Below are 11,619 nucleotides of genomic sequence, written 5' to 3' on the forward strand. Positions count from 1 at the left end.
TTTTTGCTGTTTATGGTTCTTTGTGGAGCTGAATTCAAGAGAAGAGTTCTTCAAAACACATGGAACCACCCTTGGTTCTTGGAAGAACCTTTTCATGTTAAATCACTTTTTTGGAGAGAAGAAGAATGTAACGTCGCCATTTTGTCTGTTTCCCGCCCTCTGGTCTGGAGCTGGAGATCTACAGTCAAGGTAAATTCAGTCAATCAATGTGATGACATTATTTATCTGTGGTGGAGTCTTAGTTAACTGAGACGTGAATGACAGAATGACGTGAAGGCTATGACCGATACACAATTCAACAAATAATAAAGTGTGCTGAATTAGTTGCTTTCTCCATGTTTAAGGCTAAGTGTATGATTAATTCCCCACAATAGTTGATAGTATTACTGATACTATTTACTATATATTTCGTGTTTGGGCAGATTTTAAAGGTTAAACTTATGTGGGAGAACAGCAAATTCATATTGTATTATAATAAGATCAATTCTAATGTTATATTTTACAATTATATTGTTTATAATAATTATCAGTGTGATTTCTTGCCAGATTTGCTCAAACTGTGTAATGAACTAGTCCGGAAGTTATTACTACCACTGCAGACCATGAAGGAGCGTGAAGCTCTGCACTGCTGTTTGACCTGCAGTCTGCACAGCTGCATCAGTTAACAAGAAAGGGTAAGTAATCATTTGAAAAACAAAATTATATGTATATTAATTAATTTACATGTATTGTTCCATGGCATGTGTTATTGAGAATATCACCGTTGTCTTTTACAATGTCTTTGCTTTTTTCAGGCCAGATTGTCAATGCTGTAGTACTCTTCCTACCATCAGTCTTCAAAGGGGACGCACAACAGCTGTTTATTGAATATTCTGTCTCGCGTTCTGTAATTATTTTGAGTTTTGTGTTGTTCGAATTATTCAAACATAACATTTATTCTACTTTAGGGTTTCAAATTCATGTTTTAAAAGTCATGGATGATGTGCTTAATAATACTTCTGTTTTCTAATTCATCAGAATCTGATCAATCAGCCTCCTTGCCTAACTGTATGGAAAGGTCTATTGAGCTTCCTTAAAAAAAATGGACTGGGAATTCTTAAAGTTAATGCTATTTTATACTACATTTCATGTAGATTCATTAGGGCCTGAGCACCGATGGTGCAGGGGCTGGAACGGTCCATAGCACTCAAGGTGCCGGAGACAAATGGTTTTTGTGCAGATAACTTTGCTGTGGAAAAGTATTTTTGAGGAACTTAGGATGCTTTAAAAGGATCTATTTAGCAGTGGGGGCAGGCCGACTAGCTTAAACTTTGTCTCATTTTCGGACAATGCAGTGTGTCAGACTATTCTTTTATTATGTATTTTACAGAATCCAGTATATCTGGCACCAACATGTGTTATGAGTGACTGCATGAAACAATTCCCTCCTACAGAGCAGGCTTTCACTGTGAAGATGGATGGCGTTTAGATGCTCCTTGATGATGGCAGCGTGGACATCTCCCTTGGCCTGGCTGCTGCCTTTGTATTCTATCATATCTTCCATGTTGAGTACCCCACAAACTTGAGAAAGACAATGCCCAGTGGTGTCCTGGATGGTTACTTACACTCAAAAAAATGATTCTTTGAATTTACTTAAAAAAATCATGGAAAGTATTTCCACATTATTAAATGGGTTTCTTTCAGTATTAAGCAATTCTGTTGGTCTAACATAATGTTCTTAGGTTGGGTTAGTGTCATTTCTTACAGTTGATTCAATTTAGTTAGTTGAATTAGATCCAACTTGATTTAATAGTTAGTTGAATTAGGTCTAACTTAATTTAATAGAGTTGATCCAACTGATTTCAAATTAATAAAATTGAATCTATTAAATGGAGTTAATCTATCCCAAAAAAATTAAGTTGGCCCAACAGAATTGCTTAGTGCCAAAAGAAAGCCATTAAATCACATGGAAATACTTTCCATGATTTAATTAAATCAATTCAAACCATAGCTTTTAAGTGCAAACAATGTGAACAGTAACAAAACAAAATTAAATGTTTAAAAGGCTGGAAACAAGAAAAGACAAACTGTGGATGAGGCAATCAAATTGTATTTCTTCAAAAACACAAACTTCAACACTTTCAGGTGCTTGTAAACAACATAAATAAAATATTTTCTCTTAATATCAACACATTGCTTCCCTTATTATTCAAAGTGCAAAAGGAAAGAATGTTAACACTTTCAGGTGCTTGTAAATATAAAAAATATACTTTCCCATTTTTGAGAAATTGAAAAAACAGCACATTGCAAGTCCAAACAGAATGGATCTTGGTATTAACAAAATAAAGAAGCAAATCTACAAAAGTAGAGTGATTTAGTGAACAGTAAAGTGCTGTTAAGAAATGGGGCAGTCTAGTAGCCATCACATATTACAGGATTCCATTAGAATTATCGTGGCCGAGGGAATGGTCAGAGATGGAAAGTTTTGGAAAGATCTGATTCAACAAATTTCTAAATTGTTTTAAAATGATCGGGGAACCCCCTGACCGTATATGAGCCGATCAAGCTTACGATTGATCTGTACCCCACTCAATCAGGACTGACAATGTCGCAGACCAGATTTTTCTGTCGATTGTTGGGAGGGGCCAGGGCATAAATTTGACAAGAACCTTGCAGTGTGAGGCCAGCATTAGACTCACATTCCCCTTGAAACATTTCACATTCCACTTAAACATCAGTTCAACATATTTAGAATGTTAACAGTGAACAATTACATCAGAAACAGAGGTTCAATGAATTCTAGAGCCTGCTCAGTGTCAAGACATAAACAAAACACTGCTTCACTTATTTTTAAAGTGCCAACAAAATGTTACTTTACCTTGGTAAAAAAACAAAAAACATTTCACAGTTAGGGACATTTTGACATAAAAGCCAACAGTGGGCAATCTAAAACATTGTCGAAGAAAAAACAATTTACTTTAGATAATCATTGAAAACCTTCTTACAGTCTGAGTATTTTAACTTCAATTATGTTGTATGATTGAACGCGATTTTTACAGATTTTCAGTCACCTATATAAAGCAATCACAAGGTGTTTTTCCTAAGGTGAGGATGAGCTCAGTCATGTACCTTGTGTGGTTATTAACGGGAAAGCAATGTTTTGAGAGCTTGCACTTTTGCGGAAAGTTTGTTTCCATCTAGCTTCATAATGATCTTCTGGAGAGCTTCAAAGGTGTATTTTAGCTCTCTGGGGTAGCTCAGGTTTAGAGCATACACGAGTGCAAGCAACATTGCCACTGCAAAAGGCACATACCTCAACTCATCCAACACCTTTACACCCTCCAGAAGAATTCCGACATCCTCTGGATTCTCACTGGGCCCTGCACCGTGGTGTCGAATGACAAAGACTCCAAAGACCGTCTCTGCCATAGCCGCCAGACTGCTTTCATCATCGCTCTGTAATTAAGACAAAAATGTATTAATAAGAGAAATAATGTTTCATTTATGTGCATTATATTCCATATTTTACGTGTCATTTTTACACTATTGATGTAAAACAGCTTTCACCAACTATCTACAAATAATCAAAGTAAATACATTCCAAATGTTTTTGGAGCTGATATTTTGAAAGTTTTAAGGGCAATGTGAATTCAAAGGAAAATTAACCATGATCATCCCCAGTGAAGATTAAGTTAAATCAACATACCAGGTACTCTCTCACCAGCTTCTCTGGATCTTCATTCAAGTAGACGCAAAGACTTTTCAGTATGCATTCTCTTTTGACATCAATGCTGTCAGTCTAAGTATGCAGATTAGAGAGAATGAGAAAAAAAGAAAAAACACATTAGGAAAACCATCTTGACCAACCAGCATAGTTGTTTTCACACACCTGATGCAAGATTCACAGGTCATCACAACATGAAAAGCCTTTAGAAGCTAGAGTAGATGTGTACGCAGTAATTATTATAAATATGAGTATATAACATGAGTCACTTTTCCATTATCATACCTCAGTCATGGGTACCATGATGCTTCTGATCTGTCTCCCTTGAACTCCGCCTTTCTTGGCAAACACCTTGATTAGGTCTGCAGAGTGAGCATCCAGCTCAGAGAAGAACCTTGACTCTAAATGGATAGTTGTGATTCTCTTGAATTCCACACACACCTACAAATTGAGAAAAAGACAAAAAAAAACCACAAAATTAAGTTTGGCTATTTTGATTTCACTGGTACATGTTTGATTTAGCAGGTCAGACTGAAAATACATGTGTCTATCAATATTAGTTTTCTCCATACAAATTCCACTGTCAGAGCCATTGAATCCTAACCAGAGTCTGCCAATAGGTCTCTCTATATAGCTCACACTGTAAAAAGTAAAAGGGGATGTTCCTTCACACAGTCATTTACTTACCTCATGCACATGGAAGAGAGCCGGCCACCTCGTTTTGAAATCAGCTATCATTGGTGCCTCCCGAACTACTTCTTGCCTCCTGTAAGCAAAGGTCTTGTCCATCATTTTCATCACATTCTCCTCATTGTTTCTTTTCTTTACTTCTGAGAGGAGGGCCACTCTTAGTCCTTCTTGTGTCTCGGCTGTTTCACCAGACGGATAGGCAGGGCAGTAATTCACTTCTGCTTTTTTTGGCCTCTTCACACCATAGGCAGGACTGCATTTGCCATCAGGTTTGTGTGTTAGGGCATTTACTGTGACTTCTGGGCAGCCAAGCCGCCTGAGCTTTGTTCGGTAGTTACCAAGTTTATATTTCAAGCTTGTCTTCCAGCCGCCAAATCCAGTGACTGAGCCTGGCTCTTTCAAACATGGATGTGCTGATACAAGAGCTTCAGCTACCTCCTCAAACTCACGGTCGGAGAGGTACACTTTGTACTTGACAATAGTTTCAGTTAAGCCATCAAGAATGGCTGATTTAAGTTGGGTATCAGGACTTAACAAAGTTCCAGTTTCTTTAAAAGCAGTGTTAGCCCTTTCCAGCTGCAGCTCAGCATCATAGGAGAACCGGGGAACATTGAAGCTAATGGGCCATCCAGAGGATCTTGAGGAAGTGGACTCCGGTGAAGACAGTATATCTGCATCATGTGAGCTAACAGAAGAAAGGGACGACGAGTCATCTGGAGATCGAAAGGTGGCAGCAGCAGCTGGGTAGGGAGGGGGCAGAGAGCCATCATGCTGGACAGATGCAATGGAATTAAATATGACCTTGATGGTACTTTTGTCCTGGACATCTGACATTGAGAGCAAGTTGGTGAATTCATTCCCAAACTTATAATCCATGAATTGAAGTCTGAAGTCCCCTTCTACTCCACACTGCTGCTTTATTTGGTGTGCAAGGTCACTGATAGACTCTGGTATCCCGCCTGGAAGGATCAATCTCTGGGAATTATTTTCTCCCAGAATGATTCGGAGCTTCACTAGATCAGCCATTTCACCGAAGTCTGCAAATGAGGAAAGAGAAGATTAGGCTAAAATGTTTCAACAAAAATTGGTCAGAACTTCAAAAAACAATGCTAGAACAAAGCCATTTGACATTTTTTATATAAAGATTAACATACCTTATGTGATATGTCTTTTTAATGTCACCATTCTGAGAGGTCCAACAAAGTAGTCGGCCAAAGGGTAGTCATCAGCCAGTTCACCAAGCTCAATCAGAACTGTTTCTCTGGCTGGACATGCACTCAGCTCAAAGGCTCTGAAATGTTCCCTGTACCATCCAAAAAGCCTTCTTATGATGAAACACAGTTTCTCCTGCACAACACAAATCTGAACTATCTCTCCGAAATCAGGCAGGCCACTTGAAGACCCATGAGCAACTATCATTCCATTTCTGAAATTTACACCTTTGCTTGACACACACTTAGTAAGGTGGACTTCAGTCGTACCAGGGAATTTCTGCTCAATAGTCTGAACTACTTCTTGTTTCAAAACATCGACAGAAACGGTTGAGACATTTGTTACCTCTAGGGCATTTTTTTCAAAACTACACGATCTCAAATGATGTGAAATCATGAGCTGATGCTTAACAGCGAGCGAGAGGGGCACATTTTTAAAGCAATTGGTGTGTCGTGCAACCTGCTTAAAAAAACTGTGCTTAGCCTCAAATCGCATGGTCCAGTGTGCCACAAGAGGACCAAACATCCTGATCAGCTGGGGATAGTGCTCCAAATAATGATGTTTTGGAAGGAGCTGCAGGTCAGGGAACAGTTCTTGGTATTTTTGTCTGTGCTCTGAAATTTTGCCCTCAAGATAGGCAATGGACTCATCTGTGTGTGCTGGAACAACGACAAGCTCTACAATGTCTTTCAAGTCCAACAGTATTTGCCACACCATTTCACCCTCAGGCACCAGATGACCAACTATGAATGGGAGTAGTCGCAACAGAGCCCAGTTTTCATGAGCATTCCCACCAATTGTTTTCCTTGTTGAAAACATCTGTGGGATCACATGTGGCTTGTTGGTCTTGTCTCCCCACTTGTAAGGGAAATGCAAGATGGACTGGTTGAGGGTTTCAAGACTGAAATATCTTTTTGATATCAGCAATGCCAAGCACCGTGCAAGCTCTACCGGCACTATGCCCTCGAAAACATCATGCATAAGATCTGGGGGATAACCTGTGTGAACACTGAAGTGGGAAAGAGTTTTGGTGATAACACAATGGTTTTTCACTCCAAAACAACTTGCACCGTTCTCCAGAGCTGATTTCACATGAGAGTCATGGAGTTCCTTTGTTCGGAGACTAAATGCACCCGACTTTACATCTTTTGTTTGGATGTCTTTTCTTGTTCCTGTGCAAAATCGACAGATATACCCACCAGAAAAGCTCTCGTTGAAACCAGCTAAACTGTGAGCACCCAGGTTATCTGCTGCAACAACCTGAATCGTTCCTTTAAGAAATTTTCCGAGCAATGGAATGAAAACTCCCTCTTCTTCCAGAGTTTTCATATCTCGAAGCAGAGGGTGTAAGACACTGTCAAAACCATGCTTTTTCACATCATCAGATTTACACAGGACTGCCAAGTAAATTGAGGAAAGTGATGAATGTGAACCTGGAGGCAAATTACTCAAGGTCCAGTAGATTCCACAAAGCTTATGTTTCCTGCGTGAAGTACCCAGGGGATTGCAGATCTCAAAGTCATCTATATATAAAGTTATCAAAATTCTCAACTCATCCCCGGACAGAAAACTGTTCTCCTGGAAGTGAGAACCATCCTGAGAAGATTTGTAAGTTTGCTGCTCAGTATGCTGCCTATTAGTCTGCTGTGCTTTGTGGTTTTCAACTACCCTGTCCACAACATCGCTTCGATCAAAGAGCTGCTGCAAAGACTTCAGTACAGGCACATATTGAAAACTTCGTTTTTCCTTGGCATCAAGTATGTACTCAATGGGCTCTACAACCTTAAAGTGTTTTTTATAATATTGGTTGCGAAGATAAGATGTGCTCAGTGGACCATCTTTCCCTATGGCTTTGAGCAAGGGGTTAGATGTGCACAGAGCAGTGGCTACTTCAGTTAACACATCTATATCAGTTGTGGTACTATGTTTCTGAAATACAGTCTCAAGAACGTTAATGGAGAGAGGCAATGTTGCTGAACTTGACAAGTAATGCAATTCCTCTAAAAACTCATCCAGTTTTCTGCCTGGCACATGTGCAAAATGCTCCAACTTGAGCAATGCTGCAGCAAAATTTTGCTCAATTACTTCAGGCAAGTTCTTGTTTAAATCCACATCACTACTTGCACATACAGGGTCTGCTTCAACTGCAGAGTAATCTAGATGATATGCATCTTCCTCTGGACTATCAGAGGAAACTGGATTGGTTGTAACTACACCTGGCTTGAAATTTTTCAAGGTATGTGGGTTGTGCTTTCTGTTTTTGTGAGAGTGAAAGGTTCCATATACATTTGTTTTAAAACTGCAACCCATAAACATACAAGTAACAGTTTCATTACTCTTCAAATGAGTGCCAATGTGTATGAAATAATCCTTTTCAGTAGATAGACTTCTGCAAGTGCATAACATACATCTGAATGTTGACAGTTCCAGCAGCTCCTGGGAATTTTGTTTAGGATGGACTCTACTTAAATGAATATGCATAGCATTCCATGTCTTAAAAGTACATGGGCAGTTTGTGTGTGGGCATGGGTAGCGCTGCCTTTGACGGTGCTGTAGTCTAAGATGTTTCAGTAGGTCATATCTAGAAGATATAGATTTGCTACACAGCTTACAATTCCACATTTGCCCCACCCAAAAAAAACCCACATCAAATTTTTTACGATGGACCTGCAGTCTAAATGACCTACAAATGGACAAAGGTTTCTGCTGCTCTAGCTAACAAAAAAAAACAGGGTTAGAATTTGGTAGATATACTTATATAAAGAAACTTTATGATGGCCCCCTTTACCTGCAACAGACACGGGTGCAGTCGGATAGGACGCTCTTGTGGTCGGACAGCAGTCACAGCAGACTTTGGCATTCACAAATTTCTGTAATAAATTTAGAGAGATTGATCAGTTAACATGAAGTTATCATTAAATAATTAGAAAAACATCCACACGCGCACAAACACACACACACAGGCGAGAGCTAGATGCAGAGGTAGAAAAGGGTGAGTGTAAGGAGGAGATAGGGAGAAATGGAAACAGACGAAGGGAGGAAGAGAGAGACAGAAATGCTAATGCAAAGCAGAAGAAAATAGAAATACTTAAACATACTACATAGACATTTTATTTTACAAGGCAAGTAACTGTTCCTGTATAGTTATTTTAATTCTATCAGCAGGTTGAATAACACAGCAGGAGCTGGCAACAATGATCCATCTGATTCACCATTAAAACAGAGAAGAAAAAGAGAAGAGCTGATGTGTAGTTTTGCTGACAACATTTCAGTGTCATATTCTCTGGTTAAACGTGTTCAGATGCATTAGTAAATTTTGTTTGCTAATGGATCATAGAGGCTGGAAAGATAAAAACGGGAAAAACGTGACATTATACAGATGTAGACCAATTCCAGTATATAGAACACAATGTTGCTAGCTAACGCAGCGTTTGTGGACGTCCCATTTCACGTGTTTGCATGAATGAGTCACGTGCAGCGCCATGCTCAACTCGTATTTATATCAACTCGTTAACTAGTCACACTGTCCCAATGCGCTAACGTTACTCTATTTCTGCCAGCAAATGTTCCTTCGTGATAAAGTAAGCCGAGTGTAGCCGTAATGGAGCTCTGCTCACCTGTACCGGTGTTCAGACACGCCGCGTCTTCTCTGCTGTAGCCGCTGATTTATCACATTTCTTTTGTTCCCTTCTCACACGATTTAACGTTATTCTTCAGTTCAATGCTTGTATAAAAGTATTTGAGTATCTATTTTTAAAGCTATAGAAGCACAACTAGCAACACAAAGCACCGTGTTAACTCGCCATGTGTGACGGACGACTTTCTAAGTTTGATTAAAAACCCGCTAACACCGAGTAACAAATAAACTGCTGCGTTCTAATACTGTGGAAAATTAATAGACTAACAGCTGATAAGATTTCTGAACAATATTTCGCTCGCATATGATTGGATGGAAAATGATTTTCCCTTACCTTTTCCATGCGCCTGACGAAAACCACCGGTAACGTACCTGACTTCCGGTATTTTTTCTTCTCGCGATGTCTCATCGAGGTGTGTTCTCGCGAAGATTGCCGTGCTTCTTGCGCAGAAACTCGCACATATCAGTTCATATCAACGTGATTGAATCTTATTAAAGCGAAGTTGTTGAATATTTCGCAAATCCAACGCAATGTTATCACGTTCATCTTGCAAACATGAAATTATATCATACAAAATACACTTTGCATTCAAGTAAATTGGACAGGCAGCCAATATCCATTTTTTGAGTGTAGATGTTCAACCATACATGTTTAACTTGATGTTGCTTTTACATATTTTGTAATGAAAAGCTAAAACTGTCATTCTGATCACCAACACAATGGGATAAATGCTGTTGTCAAGGTAAGGTCTCTATTTTCATTGTGAGGTTGAACTACTAATTCAAATGTTACTCTTAAAAATAAAATACTGGACTGAATTGCTTTTACAATTTCATTTGTTCAAATCATTTTAATTTCATCACTTATGTGCTGTTGTTTTTCTAAGGGAAAAACTTGATGGGTTTTCCCGAGGAGCAAGAATTTGGTTTAAGCAGGTAGATTTCAAAATAACTGGTTTTAGTTTTCAAAAAAATACAATTGTAGATTTTCAACAAACTCTTGCTGAGTTCTATCAATCTTCCTGATTATGTATGTTTGTATGTATGTATGTATGTATGTATGTATGTATGTATGTATGTATGTGTGTATGTATTTATAGTATGTGTGGATGGATGGATGGATGGATGGATGGATATAGATAGATAGATAGATAGATAGATGGATACTTTATTGATCCAGAGGGAAATTTTGTTTAGTTAGTTTAGTTCTCTTTGGGTTTTCTAAAGCATCCAATTGAACTGGTTCTTCAGGGAACCTATAAACAAACGGTTCTTTGTGGAACCTTAAATTTTAGTTATTTCAAGAACCCAATTAGGATCTTTAAAGAACTCGTTGAAAAATGGTTCTTTGAAGAACCAATCATTAAAAGGTTCTTTGCAGAACCTAAAAAGGTTCCCCTATGGCATCACAGCGGAGAACCACTTTTGGTTCTAACTAGAACTTTTTTTTAAGAGTGTAGAGAAACCTAACTGTTCCCAGTTTTATTATTATTATTATTATTTATAAAAAATTAGAATAATAATAACAACAACAATAATAATAACAATAATCATAATAATAATTTTATGATTAATAATATCATTCTTATTATTATCCTTCACATGGTGCGTTGTCATTTACTTCCACGTTAACACTACTATTCCATTGGGCGATTTCCCCCAAAAATCAAGCACAAATATATTGTGCATAAAAGATGTTTGCTGGTTTTTGATGCAGTTCCTCGCGTTGGTGTAGTAGTCAGCTCGTCTTGCACTGAGGAAACTTAAAGTTCCTTCGCTCTTGTCTCACTTTTATATGCCCCTTATATGCGAAGGGACCGTGTTTGGTTATTGTTCGATTAACAGAACAAGAATATTGTTGTTCAGAAATGGTGTCTAGCATTTTATTCACAACACAAGGCATACAGCCTACTGTGCGAACCAATAGTGGAATACAGGCCACATACATGGCTTTTGTATAACGTTTTTCCCGAAGTGGTCACCACGGACATCTTAAGAGCGCGCGCTCTCTTTGGCATCGTTACTTACAGAAATCGTCCTCAGACACCAGGTCGTCCTCCATGTTTTCGGTGTATCGGGGGCTCCTCTCCTATCTCACATCTGGCTTGCTGCTGTGATGTACAGTCGCTGAACAGTTACATACACAACCATCAAGCCCCACATAATAACACTGAATATACACTTCCGGCCATCACCTTCAAAATAATGGGGTTAATCCTTAATAAAAGCTTTAGCTAAAACAGGATAGTTCTATTAACAGAAAGTCACTTTAAAGTAAATGGAGTAAACGCAGAAAACGTTCCGTAAACATTAAGCGCATTTCCATAGAACCCAGCGTTCAGGTGTGTGTGTGTGTGTGTGTGTGTGTGTGTGTGTG

General features: G+C 38.7%; 2 protein-coding genes across 7 annotated transcripts in view; both read right to left on the reverse strand.

Annotated features, from left to right (window-relative positions):
* Nucleotides 1–11,400, reverse strand: part of ankdd1a (ankyrin repeat and death domain containing 1A) — a 45,775-nt gene extending 34,375 nt beyond the window's left edge. For 4 of the 5 annotated variants that reach the window (XM_034581548.1, XM_034581547.1, XM_034581546.1 and 1 more), the window contains exon 1: nucleotides 11,271–11,400. In XM_034581548.1, coding sequence (XP_034437439.1) covers nucleotides 11,271–11,304 — 34 coding nt within the window. In that variant the 5' untranslated portion in view covers nucleotides 11,305–11,400. The remainder of the gene's footprint in view (nucleotides 1–11,270) is intronic. The other variant, XM_034581549.1, reaches the window with a different exon arrangement.
* LOC117759420 lies at nucleotides 1,643–7,911 on the reverse strand. Of its 2 annotated transcripts, none has more exons than XM_034581542.1 (5): nucleotides 5,548–7,911; nucleotides 4,391–5,430; nucleotides 3,989–4,144; nucleotides 3,686–3,778; nucleotides 1,643–3,435 (listed from the first exon to the last, which is right to left on the reverse strand). In XM_034581542.1, exons 2-5 carry the CDS (start codon nucleotides 5,417–5,419, stop codon nucleotides 3,121–3,123), a joined length of 1,593 nt encoding a protein of 530 aa, XP_034437433.1. In that variant the 5' UTR covers nucleotides 5,420–5,430; nucleotides 5,548–7,911; the 3' UTR covers nucleotides 1,643–3,120. The 2 variants fall into 2 exon arrangements, with proteins under 2 accessions (XP_034437433.1, XP_034437434.1); XM_034581543.1 differs by lacking the exon at nucleotides 5,548–7,911 and having other exon boundaries at nucleotides 2,644–2,686; nucleotides 3,409–3,435; nucleotides 4,391–5,541.
* Nucleotides 11,401–11,619: the final 219 nt, after the last annotated feature.

Source organism: Hippoglossus hippoglossus, chromosome 3 (assembly GCF_009819705.1).
Source record: "Hippoglossus hippoglossus isolate fHipHip1 chromosome 3, fHipHip1.pri, whole genome shotgun sequence".
Taxonomy (NCBI): Eukaryota; Metazoa; Chordata; class Actinopteri; order Pleuronectiformes; family Pleuronectidae; genus Hippoglossus; species Hippoglossus hippoglossus.

Bases quoted from the DNA above. Each gene is read 5' to 3' on its own strand.
- LOC117759420 (XM_034581542.1), bottom strand. From the start codon at position 5,419: ATGGCTGATCTAGTGAAGCTCCGAATCATTCTGGGAGAAAATAATTCC. The intron at 4,145-4,390 runs GTAAGTAAATGA...CTCAATTTGTAG, and splicing joins CTCTCTTCCATGTGCATGAG to GTGTGTGTGGAATTCAAGAG. The intron at 3,779-3,988 runs GTATGATAATGG...CTGCATACTTAG, and splicing joins TCATGGTACCCATGACTGAG to ACTGACAGCATTGATGTCAA.